The following is a 17375-nucleotide window of genomic DNA, read 5'->3' on the forward strand; positions in this document are numbered from 1 at the left end:
TAGATTTCACAGCTGTTTTTGTCCCGCCGTCAATCACACTCGGAACATTCCACTTAATGATGGGGTGAGAGATAACATTGTAAATTTGGCACAAAGCAGCATAGCCTGACAAGGTCGCGTGATTTGCGCCCTTCGCGGTGCACCAATCCCATCAGTGGGGTCTGATGACGTTCGGTCAGGCTAAAAGTGTATTCCTAATACCAGTATGTGTGAAGGTGTATACAGAGGTTCGGGAGAGAACATCATCTGCACAGTCTTTGCTATTGCGTAAAACGTTAGGGCACATAATTTCAGGGTGGCGAAGAAAATGGTGTGACATTGTCACTTCGTTCTCAGACTAGTAATACAAGTCTGAGCTTCGTTATATTGTTCCTCAATCTATTCTTATGATTTATAATGCTCTGATACTCTCCCGTATTTCATATGGTTTAGAGGTATGGGGTAATACCTATACTACTTATTTAAATGAGATTCTTCTTATTTAAAAGAAAATTATTAGAATAATTACTATCAGTGATAGACATGCAAACTCAGCATCATTATTTAGAATACTAGGAATTTTGGATATATTCAAATAACACAAATTACAACTAGCCATATTTGTCCACGATGTTGCCATACATATGCAGGAGCAAAACTACATTGTATATGGAATAGCATTCCAACTCATATCAGGAATATACAATGTAGGATTACTTTTAAAAAGGAACACAACAATTACCTACACGATAGTTACACATAATTTCCAACTTAAAATATATATAAAAAAATATTTTATTAAATTGCATTATTTGCACTTCCAGGTTGTTTTGACTGTCTAACTACTATTCTTATTTTCTATTTATGTTAAAGTGAACATAACGCCCAGTTAATATCTTGTAGTCTGTGATTTACAGCATAGGGGCTGGACTTGATTAGTTGCTGATCTCAACTATTTTCGACCCTATTCCATTTGTATATTTTTGTTTATATATATTTTGTGTGATGTTAAGACTTACTTTTGTTTGTTTGTTTGGAATAAACATCTACTGTAAATTGACTAATTTTCACTGGGTTTAAATTTCACTGATTTACCATTTCAGGCATATTCAGTGGGTTTTAAATTCACGGTTTCGTCATTTAGATAATGTGTTCTATGCTAAGTTTTACATATTCACTGTGTTTTAATTTAGCGCATTTTTCCAGTCAGCGAAATAAGCTAAATTAAAACCCAATGAATAATTACCCCCTTTACAGTATCTAGATTTTATATGTATACGCTAAATAAATATCTACTCGAGAGGTTGTTTACATAACGTAATGTCAATTCTATGTTACTATCAGATATAGTTGTTTATTCGGCGGGGATTCGGATTATTGTTTTAATCGTACGAGTAGCTCTACGGGATATGCCGTGAACCGAAATGCCGGACGTTACGGCGGCCCCTTTTTCATAGGCGGACATTTCGGCCGCTGTTTTTTATCTTCCCAGGAAGATTGTGCATATATCACGGGGAATATTCTTCTCTCTGGGGTCTCCACACTTGCCGGGGGGGGGATCTCGTCTCGTCTCTCTATCGCGTCCCCTTGAGGTACGGGATCGGGAAAGTCACTTACGCTTTACAGTCAAATAAAACACACACAACGAAATACGTTTCAACTCTCGTCTTAGTCGGTCTATCGAGCACTCTATAAGACACAGCGCCCTGGGGAAAAAAATCCCCAAGACTATCGCAAGGCTGATCCAAGACTCTTTTAGACTGCGTCAACACTCGCCCCAAGGCTCTCCCGGACTGTTCTCGACTGCGTCTATCGTGCTGTCCTCCCCAAGACCAACTCAAAACTCTCTTTATTCATTTTCAAAACTCTAACCAATTACAATGCAGTAAAAAAACTCTAGGGCGTAACCTTCAATCATAAAGCCAATCACACTAAGTACTGAATACGTCATATCTTTTGATTAATCGTTCACTACATTAATAACTATGAATACCAACTGTCAGAATTCGTAGTCAGAATAGCGGCGGTTATCTGGTCATTAGTGCCAAATCACTGAGCCAAGTTCCGTCCAAAACTTCAAATAGGCCTAAACGATGACAGACATAACACAGCAATTCGCTAATAATCAGCTAATTAAGTCGATCAACAGATACGCAAAAACAAATTCATGACACATATCTCATACGTACATTTGTATTCATTCAAAAATAAGATTAGACTACATGCAGTTACATGTACAACTGCACGGGTTTCAATTTAAGTTACGTATACTTTACCTATCCTGAAAAGTACAACATTTTATATCGAGAAACGAAGTTGTGGCATTTGATTAAATAATTTTTGTTGAAAAAAGATTATTAGGCCAAAGGGGCTGACGACAGTCTAACTGGTCATCTCTAGCTCGCGATATGATGTGGAAAGATTACCCATAAGTTGTTTTATTAACATGAACACATGCAGCGAACAACGTCGTATTTTTATAGTCGAGTGCGAACGACCGGGTCTTGCAACCAGTCACTGAATACGTACGCGCTTGCAAAACGCAAACAGGTGCGACAGCCTATAACGTGAAGTTGAATGCCAGCGGAAATAAATGTTTTTTCAAAACTCTGATCTTTCAACCACATAACATTATTGTTCTTTTAAGGAGCGTTATTATTACACCTGTAACATATCCATAACTCTTCAAATAATAATAATAAAAAAAAACATTAAAGTAAAAAAAAAATCATTTTTTAACTGTACGCTGATCTCTCTCAATAACGGCCTTACTCAACGACAAGGCAGTGAGATGGACAGCGAAAGCTTACAGTTGTTTACTGAGGTCAACACAATATAAAATTAAACAGTAAAATACTAGTACGTATTAAAATACGTGAAATACGTTACGAGAAATTGTCACTACAGTTGGTGACAATTTTCTTCTCATTACTTCATTTAATGTTCAAGTTGACATGATTTGTTAGATTCGCTTGGACCCGAATTAGTTACTGTCTTTAAACTTTGGCGGTACATCGCCCTTTGCACTAAATTATTGTATTATGTAATTATGGTGAATATAATTTAATTTGTATTTCATCGATAATGAGTTAATGTATTTAAAATCGTGTGAAATGGGTGATCCTTTGATGATTCGCAGAAGAATAATTTTCGTTCACTTGGGGGGCACTTACGCCGCACGTCTGCTTTCTTCACACTGGACATAACTTAGCTGGTTCCCGCCTCAAGTGTCTCCTACTTGTCGTTTGCGAGAAATGTCGGGAACCAGTGAAGTGATTTATGATATGATATGTTATCTGAAACGTACACGAACAAAAGTAAGGCAATGTCCAAAGAACCAAAGACATTACTACAAGACTAAAACAGTCACATGTTCTGATCTGGATCGTATCATATTCTAAGTAGAAAAGAAACCAATGGACCCAGAGTGCATGGACGCACGTACGTGTATATTCTAGTCTGCATGCAATTTGTGATTTGTATAGTTATTCTAGATTGAAATGAGGTGAATGAGATTTTGTGTAAACAGGAGAATGGCTGCTGTGCTAGTTTCGGGAAACACAAGAGACGTTTGGGATATGAAAAACAAATGCATATTATACTAGACCAAAACAAAACTGGAACACAGAATCTGCACAAGATGTGACAATAACTCAGTTGAGGATGAGTACCATTACATTATGGACTGCCCACAGCACAATAAAATGAGGCAGATACTTTTTCCAGACTTACACAAGGATAATCCTAATTTTACTTCAATGGATCATCCCGATAAATTTATTTACATTATGACAAACTGCCACATTAAGCTTGGTGTGTTTATAATGCAAACAGGTGTGTATTAATAAAACACCTGATTCTGTACTACCTTTTAATTTAATCTGTTATTTTAATTTTTTGATTATCCCCTTCACTTTTTTTTTTTATTTTACTTGACTATGTTCATCTTCTATAGAAAGAATAATAATATCTTATTATACACTGTCGCATGATGGCGCTCTTTAAGCAGACGACAAATAACTAAATTTCCAGCAGTTTGTCAATATTGTCTATCAGGCCTAAGGTAAGTTTATGTAACACCGTGTCTAGAATAATGGAACAGTACATTTATTCACATCCAAATGTGCCTCCCTGTCTGTTTTACATTACGAGTGAATGTCAGGGACGACACTTCGTACATGTATACACGTTTGCCGCCAAAGTTAGTCCCTTTTTTAGCTAAAGTGTCTGAATTGAATATTTTTTTTTATCAAACGTGAAGTTATGTATGGATTTTGTGTCAAAATTTGTCAACAATTATTCCTTTACTTTTAGTATTATTCAACAGTATGTGAACTTCTTTGGTTCACTGTCAATCTCATATTTGAGAAAAAACAGTAAAAAAATTGAATAAAAAAGTGGTCACTTGTTGCCTCAAAATTTTGCATTTTTGGCAAAACATGTCGTAAATTTTGCTAAAATGGCCAAAAATCCTAAAATTGGGGGTCGAAAAAATCAACTCGTTCAACCCCCCTATATTTTTCACATCCAACGTACCATGTTCTTTGATGATACAATCTCACCTTAGTGAAAATGAACACACAACATGTTTAATTCAGTAATAGAATTAATTATATGCATCCTTGAAATGAATGCAACAACCTAGGCCACTGACGGTCAGATATAGTGGATTAAGCATGATAATGAACTTTAAATAACCAATAAGTGGGTTGGAATTATTAAATAAGGAATATAGTGTGCTGTTATTGAAGGGTGCTTGTCATCGCGCCACATATGCGTGAGATATATGGTCTCATATAAGCATAAAGATGGCGACTTTGGCTGTTGCACAGATCAACCAGTACAAACTGAGGCATTACCAAACTTTAATTAGGTATTTTTTAGGTGATTGGAAGGTATCAAAGAAGTCACCGGTGGTAATTAGTGCAAATCCGGCCCAGGCCCAGTCTCATACTTGTGATTTCAATTAGAAGAGCGCATTGGATTGTGGGGGAAATCAATGTTTATTAACACAAATGTTGCACATGCGCAGCGTGATGAGTACCACCCTTTAAAATTGTACTTCTAGATTGGGTAACTTAAGCAATTGCAGTCAGTCATTTTTAGTTGTATTAGCAATGTCAACAATTATTGCATGCCTGAAATGCCAGAGACGATGATCCGCGAGTAATTAAATATAAAAAATTTACATGGCTGGTGGTCTGGTAACATTTTGTCATGGTCTGCTTTAATAACAATTTTGAGAATTGATTTTTTCTATGTGATATTGGATAAAGTTGAACACCATTTTCATATGATGGCTGATAAAAAGATCACAACAATTTGAAATGATAAATTTAAATTATCCATTGTATGCAATGTGATGACAGCATGTTGAGTTTTTGTGATGTTTACTTGGAATGAAATCTTTAATACAGGCCTGGTTGGGCTGTTAAAATTTGCACAATATACAATTTGGATAAATTTCAGACACTTATTAGTAATCCGTAAAACCTGTAAAAGTGTGGTGTGAATTTACTGTCTGGTATAAGTGACCATAGGATGCAAAGTTACAATTTGGTACAAATTGATCATTGGTGAGAAGTTACCATGGTACAAGTGACCATTTCATGCAAATTGATAATGGTGTACGAATTGGAAGTGACTGTATGTAATTCATCTCTATTCAATTTCGACAGGGAAAAGACAACGTACAGTTAGCTCATTTCTTGGTTGTACTAGTTGTGGCAGTCTGCTTAAGATTTGCAAGAATATAAACGAGTAATGAACTCACCCAGACATCATGGAATTCAGAAATATCCCAAAATTGGTGCAGAATATAATTAGTAGTATTCCAATTTGTAGAAATAACCTGGTGGCTTATTACTAGTACTGATATAGTCATTTTACCCAATTGATCAATTTACAGTGTCTTTTAAAGTCATGTTTTGCCTTTGAGTGAAAACCATCAAGGAGAAATTAGAGAAACATCTTTCCTTGTACAAAGCATTCCAACTACATTAATCACAATTAGAGTTATACATGTACACACAGATTTTAAAAACAAATTAGTCTTTTATTTTAAGCACAAAGCATTCTACATGTATTTTATAGTATATGTAGGTATCCATCTTTCATATACAATGTTACTACAGACACAACAACCTTATTTATGTAAATAGTGTATTGGATGAAATGTGACCACACTGCAACATATGTGTATTAACTATACATGCACCATATGTATTATTAGAAGCACAGACTGATTATTTTAAATTTCAAAATGGTTTTGTAATATTTGGTTCTATGTCAATGATTTTCTAGGCATTACAGTTGTATTATTCATTTAGACATCTTAATCGAAGGTATACAAATGACTCTGAAACAGGTCTGTATTCACCATTGTACGTCTAAAATCAAGAACTACAGCTTTTAAAATAAGGATGTTATCATATATATATACACACATTTCTTACAAATACATATGGTTATGTATTTTAATATTGCAGTAACATAAACTTCCACTTTAATAGACTCCCTGTTGTGACAATACATACGGCATAGGACTTTTCTTAAATTTAAAAAAAAAAATTATTATAACACAACATACAAATATTTATAGATATCGTCTTGAGTAAGTATACAAAATATTTTTTTTTTTAAAAAGTGTAATAAAAATATTTTCACAGATAACAGTGAAGCAATAATAAATCAGAAAGTAATGGTTTTGTTATTTCTGAAATTTAGTGTTTTGCATATTACATTTAAAAAAAAAATACATTAGTTTATTTAATTTTTAAAAACATCCAATAGTGTAGTACAATATTTAAATTGACACTGGCAATCTAAACTGGCAGCAATATTGTCTAAAACACAAGAAAACGAAGCTACATTACTAATCATAATAAATGATTATATATGTACTCTGTACCTTTAAGGTTTAATTAGCTGCATTATGTTGCCAATTTGGTTTTCAATGAAATACTGAGCCAAAATTTGTGATATTGAATGAATGTAATATGGACTACAGCTATGTACAATAGAGGATTTTGTTCAAACAAAAATTAATTTGAAGCCATCTGACATATTTCTGTGTTTTTGATTTGTGAGAAACAGAGGAATTAAAAAATACAAAAAAATTGCAAAAATATACAGCTTATGGTTTAACATTAGAGACCATGCAAAAAACGTCCCTCACACTGTGGCTCCTGCTCTTATAATGCTATTAATGAGAATGAAGAAATTAATTAATGTCAGGTTGAATCATAAAAATGACAATTATTGTCAGATATACCCTGATAGTAACAAATATTTGCTGTGGTTACACTAGAATGAATGACATTTCTTTTATTGGGTTAACAGGGTAACTGCATAACATGGTTATACTTGATACAAATGTCAGCAATGACTCATTTGTGCACCGCTATGCATGATTAGAATGATATTTCAAGTGTGAATGAATGTCATCAATGAGAATGGTGATGGGTCATTTGCAGTAGACTGTTTTCTGCTTACTGCAAGATCTTATGCATGAAATCGATTGTATAGAAGGGACAAAGAAGGGACGTAGCGTTGTCAAAACAGGATGTGGATTGAACAAAATTTAAAGTATTTTTATGCTTTATAACGTGCTATACGTATTTATGGTGGTCAATTTTGATGGAGTAAGGATATCACAGCACCATATTTTTGACAATGAACTATGAAATTCAAATCCTTTGATTTTTTACAGCAAACCTTTCATACAAGATCTGACAGTCAACAGAAAATCAACTGTTGTCTCTTGGAGTTACAGCCAGCTCCAGCCCCAGGGTTTTGTTGGTCAGAACAACTCAAGTAGACTGGAGTTTATGACTTTTGTCATAAAGCGTTTGCACTAGTTTACAGATAGCCATTTAAAAAATCATGGATAAAATCTTAAAAGCTAAGCCTTTTTTTGATCTTGGTGTAGAAAAGTTATTATAATTCCAATATTATAACTGAAGGAGTAAATCAGTGAACATAAAATCCAGTGCAAAATAATTTGTGCCCACTAGTTTGCATGTAGTTTTGTGAAAATAATTTACTTGCATCAACTCAATTTCATGTTTTAAGCTAAAATAAACTAATCCACTTTCCTCATACTTACCAAACCGTGGCAATATTGAACCAAAATCATTATTCTATACAGCCCACCCCGGTAACTGAATAATTATAGCAAGATAAAACAACCCCTCTTCTCTACACCAGTAATTTTTTATTTTGATGCAGTAGCAGCATCAGTTCAGCAATTAAAACTTGTAAATAATTCTCTGCCAATAAAAAAAAGCAATTCAATACAGCATTTTCTGGTAATATCTGGATACAATACACACTTAGGGTATAAACCCCTTTCTAGCAAAATATTAACGTTACAAATTTTGATTGTCTAGATACCATTTTTAGAATTGAAAGCGTGACAATTAGCTTTTTTTTCCTTAATTTTAGTGAGTGATACATGTAGGCAAGTGGATTTATCATTCGCCTAGGATGTAAGGTCTGCTGGATGTGTCACAGGTGAAGAGTTCATCCATATATACAGTATGAGTATTAGATTTAACCTCTGCAAGTACATATTTAGACTGGCGCAGTCGGGACAATAATTTGTTTTTGTAGTTTAAATGAAATTAAAAAATTCGTGAAATCCTTTGTAACTGTGAATCATCCTGACTGGTTTATTCTACATGGCCCTCTATCGACACTGCAGAAACCCGTCGATTTTTCAACAGGTAATTATGTTAATGAGTGTTCTAATTGACAGTCATCTAAGCCAATCACAACGTCTCTTCAACTGACCTATAACCGAGAAGACGTCGACTGATTGTAGCAGCCGATTTTTTTAATTCCATGACTAGTACGAGTTACTTTTTAAGTCTATTTACGATGACTACAACAATCTCTAATTTCAACGTGCCGCCATGTTGGGTCTACAGGGTGACCTTTACCATGTTGACCTCATTATGCACGTATTTCCGTGCCCACTTCATTATAATATGTGCTTTCATGAATATTTAATAGCAATGAATTTCCTGCAGAATAAACCAGTCAGGGTGATTTTGTGAATTCTTTTATTTTATTTAAACTAAAAAAACAAATTAATCGCCCTGACTGCGCCAGTCTAGTACATATTTTGCATGTTTTAGCTGTGAAAGTATTTTCAGTTGAGTCCTTCAGATTTTACACATCGTCATAAACAAAATTACAAATTTCTCACATGCAAGACTATTTCAATGCATAATAGTATTTAACATAAAATGTTATAGAACGCATCTATACAACTATATATCTATATTATTATTATTAATATTCAGTAAAATGTCATAGAATTGCAAAATTTCATTCTGCCTTTATTTTTCATGGTATGCAGCTAGAAATGTCATATTAACAGCAAATCCTACAAATTGTGTAATAAATTGTAGAAGATTGTGATTTTGAACATCATTAGGGTGGACTCGGCTACGGTAAAATGAAAAATATGTACATTTCCATATATAATGACTTTCTAATATTTTTCATAAATGCATCTCAAACTTGTTAACATATAAACAAAAACTATATTTCACCACCTTTGCCACTGGAAATAATGGATAGTAGCATAGATGGTGATGTAAATGTGACATCAAAATACACTAGATATTAGGACGGATTAGTTTCTAGTAAGTACAATTATGATAGGCGTTGTCAACAAAAGTTAGATTCCTTGCATCTCTACTTCTGATATAGTCATTCCTGGATTAGTGAATCCATTTCTGGTGAGAGAAATAATTCATGAAATATAGTTAATATTTTAAAGAATGAGAATATTTAGCATTGACCACAATGAAAAACATACTTTTATCTGTACAATGTAGAAGCCCCAACAGAGAACAGTGCACAGAGTGAGTAACAATAGAGGGCAATATAATAGCTATAATGCATCAAGTATGATAGAGAGCAATATAATACCCCACAGTGCACCAAGTGAGTAACAATAGAGGGCAATATGATAGCTATAATGCATCAAGTAAGATAGAGAGCAATATTATACCCCACACTGCACCAAGTGAATAACTATAGAGGGCAATATAATAGCTATAATGCATAGAGTATGATAGAGAGCAATATAATACCCCACAGTGCGCCAAGTGAGTAACAATAGAGGGCAATATAATAGCTATAATGCATAGAGTATGATAGAGAGCAATATAATACCCCACAGTGCGCCAAGTGTGTAATTTTGTAGGGTGATATCCCAGTGCATAGAGAGTGTAAGAATTAAGGACAATATTCTACCCCACACTAGCACTACCGGTAAGTGTGTAACTGTGCAATATTCTACCCCTCAGTACACTGGTATATAACTTTAGAGAACAATAATCCAAGCCAGTGCATAGGGAGTGTAACTATTGAGGACAATATACTACCCGTAATGCATCAAGTATGTAAATATAGAGGGCAATATTATACTCTACAGTACACGAAGTATATAATTTGCACCATGTGTGTAATTATAGAGGGCAGTATTCTAACCCAGTGCATGTGAGTGTGTAGCTAGAAGAAAATATTCAAATACAAAGTACATTTTTAGCATCGTGGTCAACTGTATAGTGATTTACAATACCAAGACAATGAATATGTAATATGAGAGAGTGCAGATGAATATGTAACCTCCAAATTTTTTTCATGAAAATCACCAATAATTTGCATATTTTAATGTATTTCCAGTTAAGAGTGCATGATCATTACATTCTAACTGTTTTTACATGGGGCAATTTTTCTATTATAATTTGACATAATTTTAAAGAAAGAATGTTTATGAAATAAAGTAAAAGAGACATTTTATGAAAACAGTGGATAATGCTAATAATAATACATCTATACAAAACAACAATTTTTATGATAAAACAATTGTTACAAGATTGTCAAATTTTTTACAAAATGTATATCATTGATGGGATATATGAAATATTTTCATAAAAATGCCTCTACATCAACTTCAAAGGATTTAGAATGGGAGAAACAGTACTGATCATCCTTAACTATGAAGGTTCTTATGGTTTCGTGATATTCTTATTGCCCATGTCTTTATTAACACTGTAGCTTAATTAGCCTGGATTCACCTGCACTGGCTCATTCATTAAATGGAATAACAGCTGAAATAGTATCTACATATGTGTTATTAATATCGTTAATATTCACAAAAATTATTATTATTATTCTATAAATGTTAATATGATTGTGTGTAAAGTGCACAAATGAAATTTGACATAAATTAACACGGAAATACAAGGTGATTAACATGGGTAGAAAAACATGTACACAAAATGTAGGTGCTTTGTGAATAGTTATTTTATAATAATCATGTCATTCATTCATTATACCTTGCATTCAACTATTTTGAAGAGAGAAAGAGAATCTTAAATGGTGGGTTGATTACAGTGGTGCACATAATGCAGGTGTAAATCATTGAATACCAAGCTCATAGCTCTTACTCTTATTACATGCATAAGCTACATGTATGTTGTGTTTTACATATTTTGTTTTACTGGGATACACATTGATTACACTGTAATGAATAATGATGCAAACTTTACAAGTTAGTAACAAGTTGTTATGTCAAATAATATAAGGTTATTATGAGGATACCGCAAAGTATGCACAAAGACAGTACATACAAGTGGAATTATCAACCAATGCGCATCCTCATAATAACCTTATTATTTAAACATCTTATTATTATACATCATGGGTATTCCGAAATCCAAAAAGTTTACCCTCTGGGCTGTCATATGTTTGTTTGTTTTTATTAAAGAATGCTTATACGCATGTAATCATTCCATATTTGGAATTCGCATTTCCTAATATAGTTAGATGCAAATTCTCTGTGCAATATAGCAAAATTACGACATGCTGTAACTTATGGTGTTACAGTGACAGATGTATAATAACATTTTATATCAGAAGCAGTGCTCTTTGTCGTGATTTTAATCCAGTTAGTAAATAAACATGCATGGATAAAATAAATCTTTGCAAGTGTTAGTATGTCAGTGGAATATAGACAGTAAAATTATTAAATCTAATATTACAATATCCATAACCTTGAAATAAGTATTTTGAGCACCTGTATTATTTTCCTTTTCCCATCATGCATTTAACTGTATGAACATGGCGATAACAATTCCGGTATAGAAAGAAAAGATCACAATGCAAGAGTTAGAATACATAACATACATGTAGACATACAAACATCACAGGTCCAAGCTTTACATGAATTCACAAACAAGCGTGTATGTCACTGGGTTCAATTTAATGTTGTTGATATTAAATATTCAAGGATTAATGTTTAATAGTTTGGATACATCATGCAAACCTGGTCACCCATTAAAGACAGGAATTTGTTGTAATAGGTGATTTCCCGTTCAACTGCGAGATCTCGAGAGATGCTTGAAAGAAGCGCGTTGAACATCTGCTGCAAAAATTTGATTTTGAACTCGAATTTCTTTATTTCGTAGCTCATATATCGACCGGCTGATCTTCGAAAGAGGAATATTGCTTTTGAATACCCTTGCTTAAACAAAATTGTCCATTATCAAATGTGTACAGCACATTATTAAGCATGGAAAGGCCCCCCAAAATATTTTTGAGTTTGTCGAATCCCACGCGATGTTTGACGCCACTACGACGCTATGACCTTTGTTTATCCTGTTTTCACGTTCATTTCAGGCATAACGCGTGATTCTCACAGTGAATGGAAAATGGTCTATTGACTGATTCATGATTTTAATGGTATTGATTGTCGGTAGTGTAGGGATTATATATAATGCATTATTTCAGTGTTTAAAATTTGAACCATGTACTAAATTAATTTAAAATAATAACTACCTACATCAGAATTCAGTATCTAAAAGAGACCCAATCAAGGTACAAATATACAAGTATTAAAGCAATCAGAGTAGAAGGTTTTTGAGAAGAAGTTGAAAATTGCATTTTTACCAAAAATGACAAATTAAAAATTATCTTCACTAAAGTTTAAATTGAATAGAGGTCAATTAAAGGTACATATAACACTAACACAAAAAACAACAAGGAAACAACTCATAGTGAACTGGTTTTGATTGCTTTACTTACACTATTACTATGCACTATGCACTAAGTATCAAACCAATCTGAGTAAAAGTTTTTAAGAAGAACTTGAAAACAAAATGTTTGACCAAAAATTACAAAAACATTGAAGATATCATCACAAAATAATCAAATCTCATAGAGGTCCACCCAAGGAACATACGTATAAATGCAAGAAGTCTTTTGAAAAAAAAGTTAATGCGGGACAACAGCGATGGACAATTACTCCATCCCAAAATGGCTTAATAACCTAGGCTTGCACATTAATTAAATGATTAAAATTGGAATATCGCTCACCTAAGATGTATACATCTTTTTGTATGATAGTCATGTCACATATATTATACTCTAATAATAAAATTAATCAACTGGCTTACATACATGCAATAAGACAAATGATTTTCGAATGCACTTCAATACATGGTTTTAATCTACTTCAATTTAACAGTTGTTGCACACATACCGGTATATACGGCCAAATTTTTAAACTTTAAACCAACTAAGATCTATTTTCTTTGCATTACACAATTGTTTAGTTTTACTAACTAAAAATGTGCAAATTAATTAGGGAAGGTTGCAGGTTGCATTTCAAAAAGATAATAAATATTTATACAATATTGCTCAGTTTTTTGGTAACATTCAATTGCATGTTTGGGTAAACACGGAAATTTATGTAAATAATGTAAATTTTACATTGTTATGCAAAACATTTCACTTGTCATAGTAATTTTATTTTTCACGATTCATTAGTTTTTTAAGGATCATGTCATCCAGACGCTCTGTGTGCAACAATCAATAAATTGATGAGATTCATGCAATATCAATGTCATGCTGTTCTCATCAAACATTTTAACTGTATTTCCTAGAATCCCAACCCTAACAATATCATATTGAGTAAATCAGAGGGTTGTTTATAATCAGAAGCTACAAGTTTTGTCGACCAGGACTACCAAAATAACATAACAATTCATGTTAATAATATGTGTATTTTCACAGGTTTGCAATTTCACTATATTTAGTTTTGGAACAAATGGATGGGTTTCAAATTAAATATTTTGATTTTTGTAAATTTACCGAATTTTGTTAATAGAAACTTTGTTGCTTTCACATTCTCATACATATGGGAAAAAGTCTATAGATCACCAAACACCAAACGAAAACAACAAACTTTGAAAGTGTACTTCATGCCAATGGTGGCTAAAATGGTGGCTAAAACACAAACAGAATGGTATACATCTTCTTTGCCTTTCATAATATCCAGCAAAAAGAGCATTTTGTGATACTGATAATTGTTTAAAATCAAGAGAACAACAATAGCATCTACTGTCAATTTGAAATATACACAAAAGTTAGTAATTATAGTCTTTCTTTTTCTTCTCCAATTAATGGCTACTTATATTTACATCATAACATGTGACATCCAATATAGGAAATACAGTTATACATTTCAAACATCTTACAGTCTAAAACTGATACAAGTGTCTTAAAAGAGACTACACATACATAAAAGCAATGATTTGATGGGTATCTGAAAATATAAATGTATATGTGACCTACTTACACGTTTCCTGATCCAACCTTGTTACTAAAGACAGACAAAAAGAAAACTTATTGAAATGCTAGTAGCGTATAGAAAGGAATATGGTTACTCCAACAAAATTTCTAATTATTTTATTGAAAAAATATTTGTACCAACCTGAATGGAGGTCCAGCACCATTGCTTGGTGGCATACTGTAACAAAGCAAATATATTCATTTTCAAGTTTTTTTATCAATCACGATACAAGATTTAGTAAATATGTGTAATACCATTTAAAATACTTCAAACAATTTTGACTTTGTGTAATGATTATGGGGTAACTATAATAATTACACCACAGTTAAATATTTTGTTTGGAACTATTTAGAATAATGTATAAATAAGAATAATGTATATATAGAACAATTTTAGTCTCACCTTTTCATTTCCATTCCACTGAAAAAAAAAAAAAAATTAAATGTATGTTAAGAAAAATATGATAGTATTTCAAACATTTAATCATTAACACATTTTATAAAACTAAAATTCTTTAGATGGATCAATCTTCTTTGTATTTTATTACAAATTAATAACTATGCATTTTTAATATATTTCTGAGCACACAACTAACCTTATCTAATCCATTCTGTTCATGATACAATTTGACACTGCAGTTCTATTCTATGTTGTGTTCTATTCCACATTGGTTTTTATGGTATAGATTACTTACTATTTAATTTTAAACTTTTAGGATGAGTATCAGTTATAATGTTATACCAACAGGTTGGGTTTTACACACTATGATGCAATGCATGGACACTTCATGATTTTCAAAATTGTATTAATATGGTTTTCATTCAGACATCATTTTAATTATTTACAGAGAATACATATAAATTTTACTTACTCATCAAAAGAGTCATCTTCCTTCATTTTGCGAAGGAATTTCGCCAACTTAACACCAAAAATAATACTTGGCATGAAGAAAAAAACACACCAGCCATTGACAAACCAAAATCCATTCTGTTGATTAAATTTATTTTCAATTTTATTTCATAAAATATTATCATTGATGTGAGGTGCAAGACTACATTATTTTGTAAAAAAAAATTATTTCAGAAAGTAAACACAACAAGTGTCATTAATAATTCAAATTGAATCTAGGATAAAGCAAAATGAGTTGATACTTACAAAGGGGTCCAAAAAATCACGGCAAATTGTATTGAAAATATTATTGATGAAGTTGGCGAGTGGTCGACATTTGGCTAAGTCCTCTTCGAGCTATTTTGAAATACATGAATGAGAATTAGAATTGTCATCATAATGAACCCCTGGGAAAACTAAAATATAAAGATATTTTGTTGACATGAAATTAAATGTACTCTACAAAAGTATAATATGAATGTATGCTGTTCTATTTTATACATGTAACATTGTTTTTAGCATTTTGTAACCTAAAGTTTTTTAGCTCCACTTGAAAACATTAAATGTGTTGAATATTAGTCTCTAAGTACCAGGTAAAATAGAAATTGAATGATATTTTTTACACAAAATAAATATATTCTGATTGAGCATGTATTAGTTGTATTACAATGTTCATGTATTACAATGTTCATGTATTACAATGTTCATGTATTACAATGTTCATAGACATGCACACCTACATGTTTTTAGTTTCTCAGTCATGCTTACAAATAGCAAGTATGCATTATAATCAGGAATTTTATATAAAATTATAATAAGAGCATTTCTCAGCTTTTACTAATAATGTTGTACTGCATGAACAAGTCATTAGATCAATAGTAAACAAATTTGAAAATTTAATCACAATATGAAACAAATTACATGATGTAGTTGTAAAGTTCTATAGTGATCAGTCAATGTGTGTCAGAGACAGCAGCATTTGTATTCGGCCATATTGAATCGATCCTGAAGAAACATGGTCCAAATGTTCATTTTATGTACCAAGGATGGACAATACAATGTAGCTGTCATGTAAAAGCAAAATTAGAAATCTGAAATGGCAAAAATGCTTGATTTTTATGAAATTTAACATTAAAATATTCAAACTTAGAATAAGAGTAACACTAGTTAGCATGCTGAGGCACATCCATTATTTTTCAAATTTTTTAAATTGGTCGTCAAGCAGCCATTTTTTTCATCAAAAATACTTGTTTGCACATTTTGGTTTTTATCTCCAATTATTGCACACAGTCCAAATAGGTCCAAACTTGGATGACAATTGTGTTCTCGCATATCAATAAAAGTTGATTTGCATTACAATTCAATTTAAGATGGTCACCTGGTAACCTGTTTCATGAAAATCAGTAATTTCCATCTATTTTTGCACATTTTGGCTTATATCTCAAATTCATAATTAGGTCCAAACTTGGGTGATATACAATTGTGTTCTAGCACATCAACAAAAGTTGGTTTGTGTTACAATCTAAGATGGTCGTCTGTCAGCCATTTTGTTTGAACAAAATCTTCAAATTTTGTCTTTTTTGCACAATTCTGCTTGTTAACTTAAATTCTTGCTGTCTGGTTAGGTATGAACTAAGTGCACAAACAATTGTATTGTAGTACATCAAAGAAATTTAATCTGTGTCATTATCTTATCTAGGATGGTCAACTGGCAGCCATTTTGTTCAACACAACTCTGGATTTTTCATCTACTTTTGTTCATTTCTGTTCTATCTTAAATTCTTACTGCCCAGGTACGTTCAGATTTGATACACAAGCAAATGAGTAATAGCACATCAATGAAATTTGGTCTGTG

General features: G+C 32.4%; 1 protein-coding gene across 8 annotated transcripts in view; it reads right to left on the reverse strand.

Moving 5' to 3' along the window:
- Positions 1–6013: 6013 nt before the first annotated feature.
- LOC102806084 (prominin-1-A-like) overlaps positions 6014–17375 on the reverse strand; it is a 69765-nt gene continuing 58403 nt past the window's right edge. For 2 of the 8 annotated variants that reach the window (XM_085504540.1, XM_085504541.1), the window contains 6 exons: positions 15788–15877; positions 15504–15619; positions 15035–15052; positions 14774–14809; positions 14639–14662; positions 6014–9725 (listed from right to left, as the gene is read on the reverse strand). In XM_085504540.1, coding sequence (XP_085360666.1) covers positions 9668–9725; positions 14639–14662; positions 14774–14809; positions 15035–15052; positions 15504–15619; positions 15788–15877 — 342 coding nt within the window. In that variant the 3' untranslated portion in view covers positions 6014–9667. Of the gene's footprint in view, positions 9726–12076; positions 12111–13374; positions 13426–14634; positions 14663–14773; positions 14810–15034; positions 15053–15503; positions 15620–15787; positions 15878–17375 lie in introns of all 8 variants that reach the window. The other 6 variants (XR_014930735.1, XR_014930736.1, XM_085504543.1 and 3 more) reach the window with 6 other exon arrangements.

Source organism: Saccoglossus kowalevskii, chromosome 10 (assembly GCF_978046115.1).
Source record: "Saccoglossus kowalevskii chromosome 10, keSacKowa6.1, whole genome shotgun sequence".
Lineage (NCBI taxonomy): Eukaryota > Metazoa > Hemichordata > Enteropneusta > Harrimaniidae > Saccoglossus > Saccoglossus kowalevskii.